Source organism: Notamacropus eugenii, chromosome 1 (assembly GCF_028372415.1).
Source record: "Notamacropus eugenii isolate mMacEug1 chromosome 1, mMacEug1.pri_v2, whole genome shotgun sequence".
NCBI lineage: Eukaryota > Metazoa > Chordata > Mammalia > Diprotodontia > Macropodidae > Notamacropus > Notamacropus eugenii.
This window is the reverse complement of record NC_092872.1, coordinates 376,483,666-376,501,622: the sequence shown is the minus strand read 5'-3', so window position 1 is coordinate 376,501,622 and position 17,957 is coordinate 376,483,666. Positions and strand designations below refer to the sequence as shown.

General features: G+C 40.4%; 1 protein-coding gene across 2 annotated transcripts in view; it reads left to right on the top strand.

Annotated features, from left to right (window-relative positions):
• DPYSL3 (dihydropyrimidinase like 3) overlaps positions 1-17,652 on the top strand; it is a 142,306-nt gene extending 124,654 nt beyond the window's left edge. For both annotated transcript variants that reach the window (XM_072630671.1, XM_072630672.1), the window contains exons 9-14: positions 1,002-1,158; positions 6,959-7,100; positions 11,199-11,369; positions 14,093-14,272; positions 15,396-15,558; positions 16,884-17,652. In XM_072630671.1, coding sequence (XP_072486772.1) covers positions 1,002-1,158; positions 6,959-7,100; positions 11,199-11,369; positions 14,093-14,272; positions 15,396-15,558; positions 16,884-16,972 — 902 coding nt within the window. In that variant the 3' untranslated portion in view covers positions 16,973-17,652. The remainder of the gene's footprint in view (positions 1-1,001; positions 1,159-6,958; positions 7,101-11,198; positions 11,370-14,092; positions 14,273-15,395; positions 15,559-16,883) is intronic.
• Positions 17,653-17,957: the final 305 nt, after the last annotated feature.

The following is a 17,957-nucleotide window of genomic DNA, read 5'->3' as shown; positions in this document are numbered from 1 at the left end:
ACACATTTTGGGCTAAGTCCCAAAAATCTTTGGGGACATTTAATCCTTTTTTTGTCCCCAGAGTTTTACTTGGTGTTCTTGGCTCACTCCTTGCCTAAGATTGAGGTGATGAAAAAAGACTGGAGGTGATCTTTCTTCTATTGAGACAGCTTTGGCTTTGGGGCAACAATGGAAAGTCCTTACTCGGATTGGGATCTGGCTAACCCTGTTGGCTTTGGGGAGTTGATGAACTTGGATCCTCCTTGCAAACTGGCTCTGGGTACTTTGTTGTCATTTTTTCTAAAGCTGTGATGTCATTGGCTTAAGGATCTCCCTTGAGTTTCTACCCACATAGATCTGCACCTGCCCTGGACTTTATAGTCTTAGACACCTTCCTGGGGGCACTAAGAAACTAAGTAAACATCATAATTACAGTAATAGCTAGCATTTTTATAGTCCTTTAAGGTTAACCAGAACATTTGACAAGTATTATTTTTTTCTCATAACAACAGTGGGAAGTGGATGCTCTTATTATCTGCATTTTACACATGAGGAAACCAAGGCTGACAGAAATTAAGTGACTTGCCTAGGGTCACCAGCTAGTAAGGCTGGTTTTGAACTCAGGTGTTCCTAACTCAGGGCAGCGGGATAGAGTGCTGGGACTAGAACCTGGAAGGCATCTCCTGAGTTCAAATCTGGCCTCAGACCTAGCTGTGTGACCTTGGGCTAGTGACTTAACCCTTTGCCTCGATTTCCTCATTTGTAGAATGAGCTGGAGAAGGAAATGGCAAACCACTCAAATGGGGCATAGAGAGTCAGACATGTCTGAACTGACTCAACAACAGCTTCCCACCTCCAGGTCTGACACTCTAATCACCTTAGCTGACTTGCCCAGGATCCCACCACCAAAACATGTCAAAGGCAATACTTGAATCCAGGTCTTCTAAAAACACCTTTCTTCCTCAGGGAAAAAATGTAATATCTGCCTAACACAAGTTCCTCCTTCTCTTTCTGCCTTGTAGGAAATGTGGTGTTTGGTGAACCCATCACAGCCAGCCTTGGCACAGATGGGACACACTATTGGAGCAAGAACTGGGCTAAAGCTGCTGCTTTTGTGACATCTCCGCCACTGAGCCCTGACCCCACCACTCCGGACTACATCAACTCCTTGTTGGCAAGGTGGGTGCCAGCTAATAATAATAATAGTGATAATAATGTGTATGTGTATGTATGTACATATACATACTTTCAGAACTGTCTTGCGATGTAGGTTAAGTGACTTTCCCAGGGCGACACAGAAAGTATCTCAGGTAGGATTTGAACTCAGGTCCAATACTCTGTCTGCTGTTTCACGTAGATGCTCCAGCAGTCATTCATGTCTCATAGAATAGCCATTCAAGTGTGCATGCCCTCAGGCCATGCAGTGCCAACAATGCTGCCAAAATGTGTAAAGGGGTCACTAGGGGAAAAAGTGTAAGAAGCCCTGCCACAGAGCATCATCAGGGTAGGAGGAAGAGAGCAGAAAATAGAGTGGAGTCTCAAATATGTTGACTTGCAGTGGGGCAGCTGGCCGCAGAGAAAAGTTCTGAGCAAAATGGGGTTAACTTGGGAAGCTTTTTAGCTGCAAGGTGCCACATGGCAGAGGCATGCCAGGGCAGCCCCAGGCTGTTGAGGAACAATGGGACTTGTCAGGCAGATTGGACACAGACAATATGTGAGCTGTGGATTCTAGAAATTCCTTGGAGGCCCAGGGCTGGCCTTTCTTGTGTTTCTTATCCATGCTGACATCAACGATGCCAAAAGAATAATGAGATCCTGTCAAAGAGTTTGTAAAGACTCACAGAGCAGATGAAACGTACCCAGCGCTAGCTTGTCCTCTGCTAGATCTGATACCCTAATGACACTTCTCTCCTCTGCTGTACTACTTTAAGAGTCTGTATCTCAGTGGGGCTAGGGGAGTGAATGGGAAAATCCAAACCTGTGTTTTCACTGGCACAGGGGGACTCTTAATGGGGTAACTCTCCACCTGTACAGATTCATCACTCATCTGCAGTTCATAAATGCTAGAGAGTTGCCTGGGGTATTAAGTGATTTGCCCAGTGTCATATAGCTAATGTGTGTTAGCAGCAGGATGTCAACCCAGGTCTTTCTGGGTTCCAAAGCTAAATCTCTGTCCGCTTTACCTTACTGTCCCTTATTATAGTTATCATCACTATCATCATTTATCCAGCACTTTAAGGTTTATAGGGGCAACCAGGTGGAACAGTGGATAAAGCACTAGACCTGGAGTCAGGAAGACCTGAGTTCAAATCCAGCCTCAGACACTCACTAGCTGTGTGACCCTGGGCAAGTCACTTAACTCTTTGCCTCAGTTTCCTCATCTGTAAAATGAACTGGAGAAGGAAATGGCAAAACATTCCTATGTCTTTGCCAAGAAAACCCCAAACGGGGTCACTAAGAGTTAGACAGAACTGAACCACAACAACTTCAGACTTCTAAGACCTATATTCTTCCCATTCTGCTACATTGTGCTTTTGATAAAGGAAAAAGGAAGGAAATAAGCATTTATGTGGTGCCTACTACATGCCAGATGCTGTGCTAAATGTTTTTTGGAAATATCTCATAGGGATTAACTCACCATGGATTCAGACCGAACCTTTGATTTCATTGGTACAGGAAATTCCTGTGCAAGGAAACTCCTTTTACTGGTGTGAGTCAGTACCTTCTCTTCAACTTACTAAGGCTTGCCTAGAGGATTAAGAGGGTTAGGTAAACATGCTCAGGTGAGACCCCCAGGTCTTGGCTTCAAGTTCAGTTTCTTGTCTACTATATTAGATCACTTTTCTATTCCCTTTCGAAGAGACTGAGAATGAAAGTGAAAAAGCTTAGGAGAGTGGTGATAATAAAAAGAAATATAAAGCATCTTTATGTGAAAGAAAGGTTAAAACCCCAAACCTTTCACTGTAAATATACTTTAAAATACTGTAATTTTATGGAATTATCTTCAATATATACCCATTTTTCCTCTTAAATAGATCTAGTTTAAGAGTCCTGTATTGAAGTGTAGTAAGCATAAGAGATCACCACCAATATTAAACAGTTATCTCTGGCCATTTTTAGTGACCACATCCATTACTGGAGTTGTTCACTGCTGCTTCCTGGTGGCAAATACTGTTAATGCACACTCTTCAATCCTACCAGGCATAGGATCCTAGATTTCATTTTACAGATGAGGAAACTGAGGCCCCTGGAGGTTTAAGGGATTTGCCCAAGGCCATGCAGGCAGTAACATCAGAGGTAAGATTTGAATCCTGTTCTGTATCTCCAGATTAAATGTTGTTTATACTCTCTGGTGCTCGTGTTTTATCAGAACAGAAAGTTAGAGCCAAAAGGGACTTTAGAAGTCATCCTTTTGAAGCCCTTTATTTTATTTTATAGAGGTATTGTTTAGCATAGAGTTATGGAAATTAACCTGAGGCTTAGAGAGGGGACTTTACACATCCAAGGTCACACAGCTTAGAGCCATCACTGAAATGAGTGGGAATGCAGTGTTCTCCTATACTCTCCATTATGTTGTTCTAAGAATGTCATAGATGTATTTGAATCTTAATCTCTGAGATGTTCAGGTCCTCTATTCGTAACAATGTGCCTAGTCCTCAGATTTTCTTGTAGTTAGAATCTGTGTCCTGGCCTCAGTGGCCCTGAGGTGACTTGTTCCTTGGACCACCATGCAGCAGACCACCCTCCATAATTAGGTAGCACAAATATTTTGGTCTTTAAAAAAAAAATCATGGTTAGAAAGTTATTGTTGTGAACAGAAATAGTAGCAATGAAGTGAAATACGTTTCTTTTTAAGCTTTTAAGAGTCAGAAGTTCAATTGTAACTCAGCAAAACTAAATCTAATACTTCAAGGGAATAAATGGTTATTCAGTGACATAGAGGACTTGGAAGCATTCATATTGATGGAAAGACCAAAAACTGTATAGAAAATTTGACTTTCAAACACAAGAATCAAGAGAAGCATGAAAAGGTAAACAGGAAAGAGAAATCGTAAAGGACTTTCTAAAGCTGAACTGTTTACATTCCTACATGGAGAGAGAATATTTATAACTCTTAAATCTTTTCTCAGTATTTGGGTAGGTGGAGGAATTGTACATAGCACACATACACATATGTAGACAGAGAGTACAGGTTGTGTTGAATCAGAAGAGATGATATCCATACAAAAAAAAATAAAAATTAAGGGGTGAGGGAGGAAAATACCAGGAGAAGAAAGGGAGAAATGGAATGGGGCAGGTTATAACTCATAAAAGAGATAAGAAAAATCTTGTTCAATGGAGGAGAAAAGGTAGAAAGGGAGAGGGGAAAAGTGAAGCTACTCTCTCCACATATGGCTGAAGGAGGGAATAACATCCTCACTAAATTTGGTATGAAAATCTATCTTACACCACAGGAAAGTAGGGGAGAAAGGGACAAGTGAGGTAAAAGGGATGATAGAAGGGAGGGCAAATGGGAGAAGGGAGTCACTAGAAATAAACGCTTTTGGGAAGGGACAAGGTCAAATGAGGGAATAAGAATAAAAAAAAATAAGGGGGGATAGAGTAGGGTAGAGGGCAATATAGTTAGTATTACACAGCACGATTACTATGGAAGTCTTTTGCAAAACTACACATATTTAGTCTGTATTGAATTGCTTGCCTTCTCAGTGGGGATGGGGAGGGAGAGAAGTTGGAATTTGAAGTATTAGAAACGAATGTTGAGAATTTTTATTCCTTATAACCGGGAAACAAGAAACACAGGGAATGGGGTATAGAAATTTATCTTGCCCTACAAGAAAAGAGAGAAGATGGGGATAAGGGAAGGGTGGGGTGTGATAGAAGGGAGAGTACATTGAGGGAAGGGGTAATCAGAATGCAATGTATTAGGGGGTGGAGAGAGGGGAGTGATGGGGAGAAAAATAGGACATGTTACAAAGTGATGTAAAAGCAATTAGTATTAAAACAATTGATTGAATTAATTACTGAGAATAAATCAAAGACATCTTTAGTTTGGGAAAAGAAATTTAGTTTAAATTTCCTAGAGGCAGGTAACCCTCAGGTGAAATTTGGCATTGATGGAAAAGTTAAGGTTTTAATGGTAAAATTTGATTTTATGATTGCTGTTTAATCAGGAACTTGTTAGAACATGTATAGAAAGGCATGTAAGCCACTTAAGACTTGCCTCAAAAGATGTTCCTTAGCCAAAGTGAACTATAATAATATTTGAAACCTGGTTATCGGAACTTGCCATTTTTAGATGCTATGGGATTATTAAGTGACTGTTCTTCTGAGTCTAACTGCAGGTATGGATAGCAAGAAAGGCAGTCTGAGCCTCCAATCCATGAGGCCAGTAAGCCTATGAGATGCTGGTATGAGCTGAAAAAGGTGATCTCATGGGAAGGGTGGGACAGCGGCTGTTCGGCATGGGCTGAGGTGGGATTCTCCTGACTCAGTTTCCCCACTGACACCTGGCAGACTTTAAACCTGACTGAATGCAAGTGGATAATCTAATCTTGCCTGGAATTGACATGAAGTAGGGGAGATATTATATCCCTGCAATGTCCCTATTCTTGGTGGCAATTTCCTATAGTCAAAAGATTTGTAAGCTTAATACGAGATCTATTCAATTATAGGGAACATCCGAGGTTAAGTCTAAAATTAAGCTATTAGGCTTAAGATTTTAGACCAAAAACAATAAGTTAGGGTCCTTTAATTCTTAGTAATACTGTGGAGACAGGTCAAGGGCTTGTGAAGTTAGTATACATAAATATTATTTGTATCTCAGTTGGTTAATGTTTAAAAAAAATTCTTTTGTGGTCTGTATTGTGAATTAAAAAGAAGTATCACCTGACCAAAAGTTGGAATTATTTTATGTAATATGAACTGAGTTAAAAATGAAAAATAAGAAAAAGAAATTCAATTATAAAAGAATTTAAATGTACTTTTAGCACATTAGAACTCTAGAGACAAACTGAATGTCCTTCCTGGTTCTTAGTTATTGATTCAAATAAGGAACTTGTTCACGTGGCACAGGGAGGTGTAGTAAGGTAGGATTCTGACCTGTTACATTCGGTGTACCACAAGAATGAACGGGGCCCGGGGGGTGGGGGGTGGACAAAAAAAGGAATGAACCCAAGAGAGTCATTGAACAATGTGTTCACACTGATAGCATAGAACTAGCATCCTCATCAGGAAGGGGGCAGTCAGACACAGACATGAAACAGGTAGATAACTGCCCACCCACTCATTTCATCCCATCAGTTCCTCTCAAAGTATGGACACCCTGAGAGTCTCTAGCAGCTTGGTGGTAGAGTGGGTGGAATGCTTGATCTGTGTCGATTAAGAAGACCTGAGTTCCAGTGTGGCCTCAGACATAGACTAGCGGAGTGTCCCTGGGCAAGTCACTTAACCTTTTTTGCCTCAGTTTCTTCATGTGAAAAATGAGTACACTAACAGCACTCATCTCCCAGGGTGGTTGTGAGGATCAGATGAGATAATAATTGTAAAGTGCTTAGCCTGATGCTTAGTACATAGCAAGTGCTATATAGATATTAGCTATTATTATTGTAATAATTGTCATCATCCTTATTCTGAGGTACTTAGCACAATGCCTGGCACATAGTGAGCACCATGTAAATGTTAGATATTATTATCCTCATCATTATCATTATTATAAGATACTTAGTACTGGCACATTAGTGCTATATAAATGTCAGATATTATTGTCTATGAAAGAAGACATATACCTAGGAAAAAGCTGAAGCCCAGGGAGATTTAGTGACTTGTAAAGTTACATAGTGGAGAAGTGAGATTTGGAGCAGGTCCTTTACCATTTCCCATTGTACTTCATTGTCTATGAAAGGACATTGTCTGTCCTAGGTGGTCCTGAGATCTTTCCCACCATCTTCCCCTAACCTAAATCTTTTCTCTCTCCCACCAGTGGGGACCTGCATCTTGCTGGGAGCGCCCACTGCACCTTCAGCACAGCTCAGAAGGCGATTGGGAAGGACAATTTCACTGCTATACCCGAGGGTACAAATGGGGTGGAAGAGCGCATGTCTGTCATCTGGGATAAAGCTGTGGTAAGAACTGTGGAACGCCTTGACCCCTCCTCTTGAATGCAGGAAGAGGCTTAAGAACTGGAACTCAGGATAGGATAAGTGAGTTAACGAAGCATTAATTAATTAATTGAGGCAGCTTGATGACTCAGTGGGTAGAGCACTGGGCCTAAAGTCAGGAAGACCTGAGTTCAAATCCAGACTCAGACACAAGGTAGTTGTGTGACCCTGGGCAAGTCACTTAACTTTTGTTTGCCTTAATTCATTGGAATAGGAAATGGCAAACCATTCTGGCATCTTTTCCAAGACACCCTGTGGACAGCATTGGCATGCTATGGTCCAGGGGGTCACATAGAGTCAGACATGACTATACAACAGCTATTCGTTAATTATTATTAATTAGCTTTGCTAAGCACTGGAGAGAAAAACAGAAAAGTGATGAGGGTTTTCTGGCCCTAAGCATAAATAGTCTGGTGAGTTCTCCTTAATACTGCCATCAATCAGTGAACATTTATTAAAACACCTATAGTGTATAGGGTGCTGCACTAAGTGCAGGAAGAACTTCTGGAAGACCCCAAAACTGCTGAAATTGAGTTCCTCTGGCTCTAGTTTAAATACTGACCATTGCCATCATGATCACTATCAATGACATTTTTAAATGCTTTAGATTTTGCAAAGTGCTTTTCTAGAGAAGAAGTTCAGAGGTTCTTTAAGAAGTGGTCATTTGAACTTCCATAACTGTCCTGTGTACTCTACAAGCATTAGTGCTCGTATCTTACAGATAGGGAAACTGAGGATCAGAGACTTGTTGATAACCACACTACTACTAAGGGTCAGAGGCAGGATTTGATCCTAGATTTTTCTGACGTTAAGTCTTGCAGTTTATCCACTCTGTCATGCTGCCCCATGGAGGTGTATGAGGACATCCTGTGAGAAAACAACTTTCTGGCTGAGGCACATAGTAGGAGCTTAATAAGTGTTTATCGATTAACTAGAGACTAGACACTGATTTGAGGAATTTGTGGAATATTGCTTGTTTGATGCCCTGTTACACACACTCTCACTCTTTTCCTAAAAATGTTGTATTAAGGCATATTAATTTTGTTTACTCTGTGAGATAATCATTCACTCTGTGATATTCCTAAAGTACACTTCTGACCATATCATTCCCCTGCTCAGGAAGCCTCATTGGCTCCCACTTACCCCTAGGATCCAATAAACTTCCTCCTCTGGTTGGAACTAAAAGCCCTGGCCCCAGCCTTTCCAGAATTATTTCAACAGTTATTCCCCTTTATTCACTTGATGGCACAGCCAAGCACACATGATATTCCATGTCCCATCTCTGTATCTTTGCCCATGCTCCCTTATTATGTTTACCTTTTTAAATCTTTCATTTTCCCCTTGTGTTTGAGGCCTGTCCTGATCCGCCTTGCTCCAAGTTACCTTGTAAGTGCCTTCGCCCCAATTACTTTATCGTCATTTCTTATACATTTTATTTACTTACAATGCATACTTTTCTTTAGTAGTATTTTATTTTGTCCCAATTACATGTCAAGTTATTTTTTAGCATTAATTTTTACAAGATTTTGAATTCCAAATTTTTCTCCCTCCCTTCTTCCCCTCCCTGCTGAAAATGATAGGTAGTTTGACATAGGTTATACTGGTGCTATCATGTAAAGCATATTTTCATACTAGTCACAGTTGTGAAGGAAGAAACATAAAAAAAGAAAAAATAATAAAGTGAAAAAATATGCTTTCATCAGCATTTGGAGTCTGTTAGCTCTCTATCTGGATGTGGATAGCATTTTCCTTTGTGAGTCCTTTGTGCTTGTCTTGGATCATTGTGTTATTGAGAGAAGCTGTGTCATTTATAATTGACCATCACACAATGTTGCTGATACTGTGTACAATGCTTTCCTCATTCTGCTCATCTCACTTTGCATTTGTTCATACAAGTTTTTCCAGATTTTTCTGAAATCTGCCTGTTTGTTATTTCTTACTACACAATAGTATTCCATAACATTCATATACCACAGCTTGTTCAGCCATTCTCAGTTGAGGGGCATCCCCCTCAATTTCCAATATTTTGCCACCACAGAAAGGGCTTCTGTAAGTATTTTTGCATGTGGAGGTCCTTTTCCATTTTTTCATGATCTCTTTGGGATACAGACTTAGTAGTGCTATTGCTGGATCAAAGGGTATGCACGGTTTTATAGCCCTTTGGACATAGTTCCGAATCGCTATCCAGAATGGTTGGATCAGTTCATAACTCCACCAGCAGTGCATTAGTGTCCTAATTTTCCCACATCCTCTCCAACATTTATCTTTTTTGCCAGATTGACCAATATGATAGGTGTGAGGTGTGATACCTCAGAATTGTTTTAATTTGCATTTCTCTAATCAAAAGTGACTTGGAAAGCACTTCTTCATATGACTATGGATGGCTTTGATTTCTTCATCTGAAAACTGCCTGTTCATACCCTTTCACCAATTGGGGAATGACATGTATTCTTATATATTTGACCCAGTTCTTTATATATTTGAGAAATGAGGCCTTTATGAGAGATATTTACTATAAAAGTTGTTTCCCTGCTTTCTGCATTCCTTTCAATCTTGGTTGATTTTGTTTGTACAAAAGCTTTTTATTTTAATATAATTAAAATGATCTATTTTGCATTTCATACTACTCTCTATCTCGTTTGGTCATGAATTCTTCCCTCCCCATAGATCTGATAGGTACATTATTTCTTGCTTTTCTAATTTGCTTATGGTGTCACCCTTTATGGCTAAATCATGTAACCCTTTTGATCTTATTTGTATATGGTGTGACATATTGGTCTATACTTAGTTTGTGTCCTATTGTTTGTCAGTTTTTGTCATATAGTGAGTTTTTATCCCAAAGACTTTCAGTGTGGTAAGTCAGTCTTTGGGTTTATCAAAAACTAGGTTACTGTACTCATTGACTGCTGTCTTGTGTACCTAATTTATTCCACTGATCAACCACTCTGTTTCTTAGCCAGTACTAGAGAGCTTTGATGATTACTGCTTTATAATATAGTTTGAGATCTGGTATTGCTAAGTCACCTTCCTTTGTATTTTTTTCCATTAATTCCCTTGATATTCTTGACATTTTGCTATTTTTTTTCTAGGTCTATCAGATAAATTTTTGGTAGATTGATTGTTATGGCACTGCATAAATAATTTAAGGCAGAATTGTCATTTTTATTTTATTGGCTCAGCCTACTCATAAGTAGCTGATATTTTTTCAGTTGTTTAGATCTGACTTTATTTGCATGAGAAGTGTTTTGTAATTGTGTTCATGTAGTTCCTGGTCTGTCTTGGCAAGTAGACTCCCAAGTATTTTATATTGTCTATGTTATTTTAAATGGAATTTCTCTTTCTATCTCTTTCTGCTGAACTTTGTTGGTCATATAAAGAAATGCCAGTGATTTATATGGGTTTATCTTATATCCTGCAACTTTTCTAAAGTTGTTAATTATTTCAAGTAGTTTTTTAGTTGATTCTCTAAGTATACCATCATATCATCTGCAAAGAGTGATAGCTTTGTTTCCTTGTTGCCTCTTATAATTCCTTTGATTTTTTTTCTTTTCTTATTGCTAAAGCTAACATTTGTAATACTGTATTTAGTAATAGTGGTGATAATGGTATAATGCATGCTTGAGAACAGAGACTGTTTCATTCATTGTCTTTTTATCCCCAGAACCTAGCATAGTTCCTGGCAAATAGTAGATGCTTAATAAATGTTTGTTGAAAGATTTAATTGGTTGAAAAATTGGGGTTGAGGATCATTGACTTATACTGAACCTATTCATTATTACACCAAATAGTCACTGTCTACTGACCAATAGATTAAAGATATCCAGCCCAAGAGACTTAAATTCATTGGGTAGATCACCTTCCATGAGAAATGATCATAACCATGTCTAGTCTTCCATTGTCCAGTGGTCATTCCCTAATGGATCCTGAGGCTTATCATACTGAAGTTCTATTGACTACAGTGTTTGGAGGGCACTCAGCCATCTGAATGCATGTCACCATGTCCTCACTTGGCTGTGGGTGAGGGGGCTGTGCATTGATAAATGACCATTTGTACTCAAACAGGCCACTGGGAAAATGGATGAAAACCAGTTTGTTGCTGTGACCAGTACCAATGCCTCCAAGATCTTCAACTTGTACCCTCGGAAGGGAAGAATATCTGTGGGTTCTGACAGCGATCTGGTCATTTGGGATCCGGATGCTGTGAAGATTGTTTCAGCCAAGAACCATCAGTCGGTAAGACTTGTTGTTCCATGGAAGGAATTGGTGGGAAGCAGGGAGGGGAGAGGTGTCATAGGGTCATGGAGCTTAAAGGTAGAAGGAGACCTTAAAGGTTATTTAATTTTTAGAGCAGGGAAAAATGAGACCCAGAGACTTTAAGTGACTTTCCCAAGATTTATGTATAGAGAACATTTTTCCTCTGAAAGAATTTATTTGGGAAGAATTTTACATACAAAGAATAATAACTGAAGTCCATCACATTACTCTAATAGTCCTTTCTTTGTAATTCAGCTTTTAATGAGAAGGAACCTCTGAGGTTTATAGGCTCATAGATTTAGAGCTGGAAGAGATCTTAAAGATTTATTGAGTCTAGTTCCCACCCCTCATTTTACAGAGAAGCCCAGCAAGTTTAAGACTTGCCCAAGGCCACACAGGCAGTAAGTGGAAGAGCTGGGGATTAGACCCATCTCCTTGACTCCAAATGTCATATCCACCATACTGTGCTGCCTCATATAGTCATATGATCTCATACCGTCTGGAGCAGCTAGGTGGCGCAGTAGATAGAGTGCCTGGCCTGAAGTCAGGAAGACTCATCTTGAGTTCAAATGCAGCCTCAAACACTTGCTAGTTGTGTAACCCTGGGTAAGTCACTTAACCCTGTTTGCCTTCATTTCCTCATCTGTAAAATGAACTAGAGAAGAAAATGGCATACCACTCTTTGCCAAGAAAACCCCAAATGTGTTGTGAAGAGTCACATACAACTAAAATAACCAAACAGCACCAACAGAACTCATATAGGTCACTTCTCATTCCAGCGTAGGAAGCGCTGCTACAAAGTCTATACCAGATTATTATCTAGCTGCTACTTGAATTTCTCTGTCTCCCTAATGAGGCAGCCAAGTCTGTGGTTGTGCAGTTCTGTTAGAAGATTAATTCTGAAATTGAGCCTCCAAATCCTAACATCTTAAAAGTGGAAAGCAGAGGATGTCTTGTCAGTTTAATGTAGGCTTAAGAGGAGATCCCTCTTGCACTATTCTCTGGAGGTAGTCATCCAGCCTCTTCTTGAAGACTTCCTCTGAAGGACAGCTCACCACCTGCCAAGGTTGACTACTCTGTTCTAAGGACATCTCTAATTGTTAGAAAGTTTTTCTTTCTGTTGAGACAAAATCTTCCTCTGAAACTTCTATCCAGTTTTCCCAGTTCTGTCTTTCGGGGTCAAGAAAAGAAAGCCTAATCATTCTTCCACTTGAGAACTGTTTAAATATTTGAACACAGTGCTCCTAATTTCCCTAGTCATCTCTTTCAGGCTAAGCATTCCTACTTCCTCCAAATAATCCTTATAAGACATGGTTTCTAGATCCCTCTCCATCAGACACCCTTCTCTGTATGCTTATTGTGTCTTCTCCTTTATTCTTGCGTGTGTGTGTGTGTGTGTGTGTGTGTGTATACACACACACCAAACCTAACTCTTGACTCACATTGGCTTTGAAGTTTATTAACCATTCTCCATGCCCCCCCCAGTCATTTTTTAAAAATGAACTGTGGCAAAGACATAGCATCTTCATTTTGTGCTTGTACTACTGACCTTTTTCAACCCAGGTATAGAATTGTGTTTATCCCTACTATAGGGATAGATTCAGTCCTTAATGCCAGTCAGTTGACATTTTATTGGACCTTGCTTCTGTCATCTGCTGTATTAGCTATTTTTCAGAGCTTTATGACCAGATATATCCAGTCATCTCCAGATTTGATAAGCATGCCATATATGCCTTTCTCCAAGTCACCGATAACGTTGTTGGACAGAGCAGGACCAAGGACAGAGCCCTTTGGCCCTTCACTTAGCAGTTTTGTTGTAGACGGACATTGATCCATCAGCTACTTTTCTTTGCTTCTAGTATTGACCCTAACTATCATTTTTATCATTCCATCTTCTCTACAAGGATATCACAGGAAAGTTTATCAAATGCCTTGGTTGAACTTTGTATACCTTATGCTTGTGGCTTTGCCTTGTTATGTCAATGTGGTGATTCTGTCAAAAAAGTAATGAGGTTAGTCTGGTATGATTTCTTTTTCATGTTTGTTCATAGAGATCCCTACTCTGCTTTCCAAAAGCACACAAATCACCCATCCCTTTGTTTTCTGGAAAAATCTTTGAGCTTGTAAAATCAAACTTCATAACCTACAGTCTGAAGAATCTAGCAACTTGGAAAATCAGAATATTTATCCATTCTCCTGTTCGCCAACACCTTTTGCTTTCTCTACATTTTTTCCCCCAGAAATCAATGTCCCAGCAAGTTTTTTTTTTTTCAGTTTTCTGGAATACAGTTCTTTCATAATTGATGACTTAAACTCATTGAGTTCAGGCATTCTTTAGCCATCTTCTCACTTCTCTCGAGTTTCTCTGTTAACTATGGATGTATAGTCTTCTTGCTATGAGGACCATTCTCTTTATTAGAGAAAATGTGTGTGTGTGTGTATACGTGTATATACATATACATATGTATATACACATATATGTACACATATATATATACATATATATATGTATAAGTAGCAGTCCATCTTCTGGAAGAAGTTGGGGGCATTCTGGACTTTGCTTTTGTCTTTATTCATGGTGTATCAGTCCCTTATGATGCCAGAGACAAGATAGTGGGCTCAGATCACAGTGTTCGCAAAGATCCTACTTTACTTCTTATCTTGTGAATCTGTCCCCTGTGAAATTTTCTTTTGTGTTTCAGGCTGCAGAGTATAACATCTTTGAAGGAATGGAGCTGCGAGGAGCACCCCTAGTGGTCATTTGCCAGGGCAAGATCATGCTGGAGGATGGCAATCTTCATGTGACCCAGGGGGCTGGGCGCTTCATCCCCTGTAGCCCTTTCTCTGACTTTGTCTATAAGCGCATTAAAGCTCGGAGGAAGGTGAGGAGGAGATGGAACCCAAATATAATAGAAGCTAATGGTAGTGGGCATTGAAAGGCTTGGGGCAAGGGCTGATGACTTGCCTTTTTTCTCACTGGGTACCAGGAAGGATTTTGAAGCATTAGAACACCACCTCTCTGGCTGAGAGAGGTCCTCTAGGAAAGGGGCTTAACTTGATGGCCTTATGACCTAAATAAGTTGCATCCTAGTGTTGCAAGTTAAGGCACTGACATATGGACCTATAGATTATAGGCTTTTTAAAGACAGGAGTGATTTTTGTTTTTAATCTGGTATCCTCCCCAGGATTAACCCAATACTTGGCATGTGGTGTTGTGTTCATCCTTCATTTTTGAAGAAGACCATGACATCAGAGAAATAATGACATGACTTGCACTTGACTTTGTTTTGAGTGAGGGAGAACTTTTCAAGGTCACCAGCCTCACTTCCCTTCCTGAGCCATTTAGATCCAGTGACTAGATATTCATCAGGATGACTGGAGATGGCCCAGCATATAGTGGGGGACCTTGGCCTTTTCAGTATTCACTTAGAGGGAGGTAAAGCCCATTGAGTGAATAGACCTTTAAAGAAGTGGCCTTTAGAAAAGGTTTATTGGATTGATTGGTGGCCATCCCTTTATTCACTAGGACTGGAAAATTCCCTGGGAGTTGAATACAGCAGGGAAGGCAAAGAAGATCAAAATATCTACCCATTGTAGCTCACTTGTTTAAGTCATTATCATATAATCATATGTCCTTGGTGTTAATGTGGAAGAGTTGTGATATATCTATACTTGGTGACTCTTAAAGCCCATGTGCCTTTAGACTTGGTTGACTTGGCCAGAAAAGGGCCACCAGTGAGTTCACTGTTCTGCCTCTGTGAGGTCCCAGGGAGTAGATGAAAGCAGTGGCCTCCATGATGAAACCAGAGCTAGGGCCCAGTGTGGCAGATACAGTGGCACAACGCCCAAGCTTGCTGACTTGTGGTCTGCACTCAAGCCTAAGAGGCCTGTGAACTTGAGTTCCACCGCTTTTCACTTTTGTGTAGTACCTGATGCAGAGGGGCTCAGTAATTATTGCTTGTTGATTTGACTTAATGACTCCTTTCCCCCTTACCCCTCTGGCAGATGGCTGAAATGCATGCTGTGCCAAGGGGCATGTATGATGGGCCGGTGTTTGATTTGACCACCACTCCCAAAGGAGGCACCCCTGCAGGGTCCACCAGGGGGTCGCCTACTCGCCAAACTCCCCCAGTGAGAAATCTTCATCAGTCAGGATTTAGCCTGTCAGGTAAGGCTGGATTACTGTGCCTGGGTTTTGGTGGAAAGTACAAGGCTGGAAATTGAAAAATCAGACAAAACAACAATGATAACCTATGATGATACCAATGAATGCCCTGGAAAATCTAGGTACTATGCCCTGAGACTGGATAATGGTCTTAAGAAACAGAAGGATATCTGGTTTGCTGGTTCTGTCTCTTAAGGGAAAAGTTTCTGGGGACAACAAAAAAGTGTCTTTAAGATATTAACAAGGAACGCTGGCCATGGAAGAGTTGTGGGAAACAGTGGTGGTCCTCTGGTCTAACTTGTCTTACTTTACAATTTACAGTTTAAAGTTTTTTTAAATGTTTAAAATTTAGAATTTTGCAATTTAAATTTTTACATTTTACATTTTAGAAATGCAGGCACTGAGAACCCAAGAGGTAACATGACTGATTTAAGATCATACAGCCAGGTTTAGAAGTAAAGCTAGCTTTCCAACCTAGGCCCTCTTTGATCCTCTGTCCAGGGTTCTTTTCAGTATATAATTTCTACTGCCTTCCTGCTTTGTGGAATGAGGAACAGGGAAATACAGATTTACTCAGTTTGGGGCAGCTACATGGTACAGTGGGTAAGGACACTCTACTTGCAGTCAAGAGGATCTGAGTTCAAATCCAGCCCCAAACACTTACTATGTCCCTATGTGAGTCACTTATTTTGCTCATCTGTCACCTCATTGCATTATCCTCATCTAAAATGATGATAATAGTAGCACTTTGCTTACAAGGTTGTTGTGAAGAGTATATGAGATATTTGTAAAGCACTTTGGAAACCTTAAAAGTGCTAGTTATTATAATAGCATGACAAATAAATTTTTAAAATGAAAATATTTTAATACCTAAATTAAAACCATACCAAACTTAACTACATATTCTCACCAAATTAGGGGGCAGAATAGGAAAAGGAAAAAAGAGAAAGTGAATTGGAGGGGCTGTTAGGTGGTGCAGTGGATAGAGTACTGGCCCTGGAGTCAGAAGGATCTGAGTTCAGATCTGGCCTCAGATACTTAATAGCTATGTGACCCTGGGCAAATTACTTAATTAGGCCCTGTTGCTTCAAAACAAACCGAATAAAAAAGTTAATTGGAGGAAAGGGAGAGAATAAAGAGAAAAACAGGAAAAGAAAGAGAAAGCTAGAAATGGAACATGGGTTAATGATGAGCGAGGCAATGAGATGATCAGTGTAAGTGAAGGATCAGTATTTTTGGGAAGTGGCTGATAAGGGTTGGGAAGCCACTCAGTGTCTTCAGCCCTTGACATTAATCTTTGTGTGTCATTTTCTTATTCACAACTCCAGGTACACAGGTGGATGAAGGCGTCCGCTCAGCCAGCAAGCGCATTGTGGCACCTCCTGGAGGCCGTTCTAATATAACATCCCTGAGTTAAGTAGCCCCAAAGAGGATGAGAAACAAGAAAAGATTTTTCAAAGCCAAAATGGTACATTGGTATTTAAGAAAGAAAGTGAATCCAAACAGTTCCAATCTGAAGAATCAATAAGCCTTCAAGCCTTATTTTTTTTTTCTCCCAATGCTACTCGCTTGCCTAGCTTTAAAAGTATCGCTTCATTTTCTGTTTCTTTTTTGCATAGCCTTGAGAGTTTTTTTTCCTCTTCTACATGCATGCAATAAGATGAGTCACTAAATTAAGAGTCTGTAACCTACATGTGTGTTGCGCGCTTGTGTACTGCTGAGTTATAAGACGGGGGATAGACAAAGCTGGGAGGACAGGGAACCAAAAAGATAGAATGAAAGGGAAACAGACCGCTTGGGGTGGAAGGGTGGTGGGAGCCCTGGCAGAGGGGCAGTGGGTGGGCTGAGTGTGGGAGGTGGGTGGGCCAGGGGAAGGAAAAGGGGATGTTGTGTCTTGTGTTGAGTACTTCTGATTCCGATGAAGCCAGTCAGGCATGGCCACCGTCATTGTCACCTCATCACATCACGGTACCACGGGGCCTCCAGAGAAGGCAAGCGATTTCTGTCACGTAGCCCTTGTTACATTGCCTCTTACTTTGACTTTTGTTACTTTGTACATTTTATTAAAAAATGAAAGGCAATATCGCTTCTTATCCACCTGCTTGGTTGCCCCCATTTTTTGGTCTCTTGTGCAGTTATTTTCAAGGCCTCTTCAGCACTCCAGCTCCTTCATCTTTGGCCTGAGGAGAGGAAGGTGCTTCCATTTTCTCCCTTCCTCATGGTGTCCTCAGCCCTGTTTTTTCTTTGTTTTTTTTTTGCCGGGGTGACTGGTGAGAGGTGATCGAGGGAGGTGGGGCGTAGATCCTCAAGATGTCAGTGGCACCTTACAAAGAGTCACTCTGTAAGTGCCCACTGGAGGATGGATCATTCTTGCATATTGATGAGGAAAGAAAATCACAAGG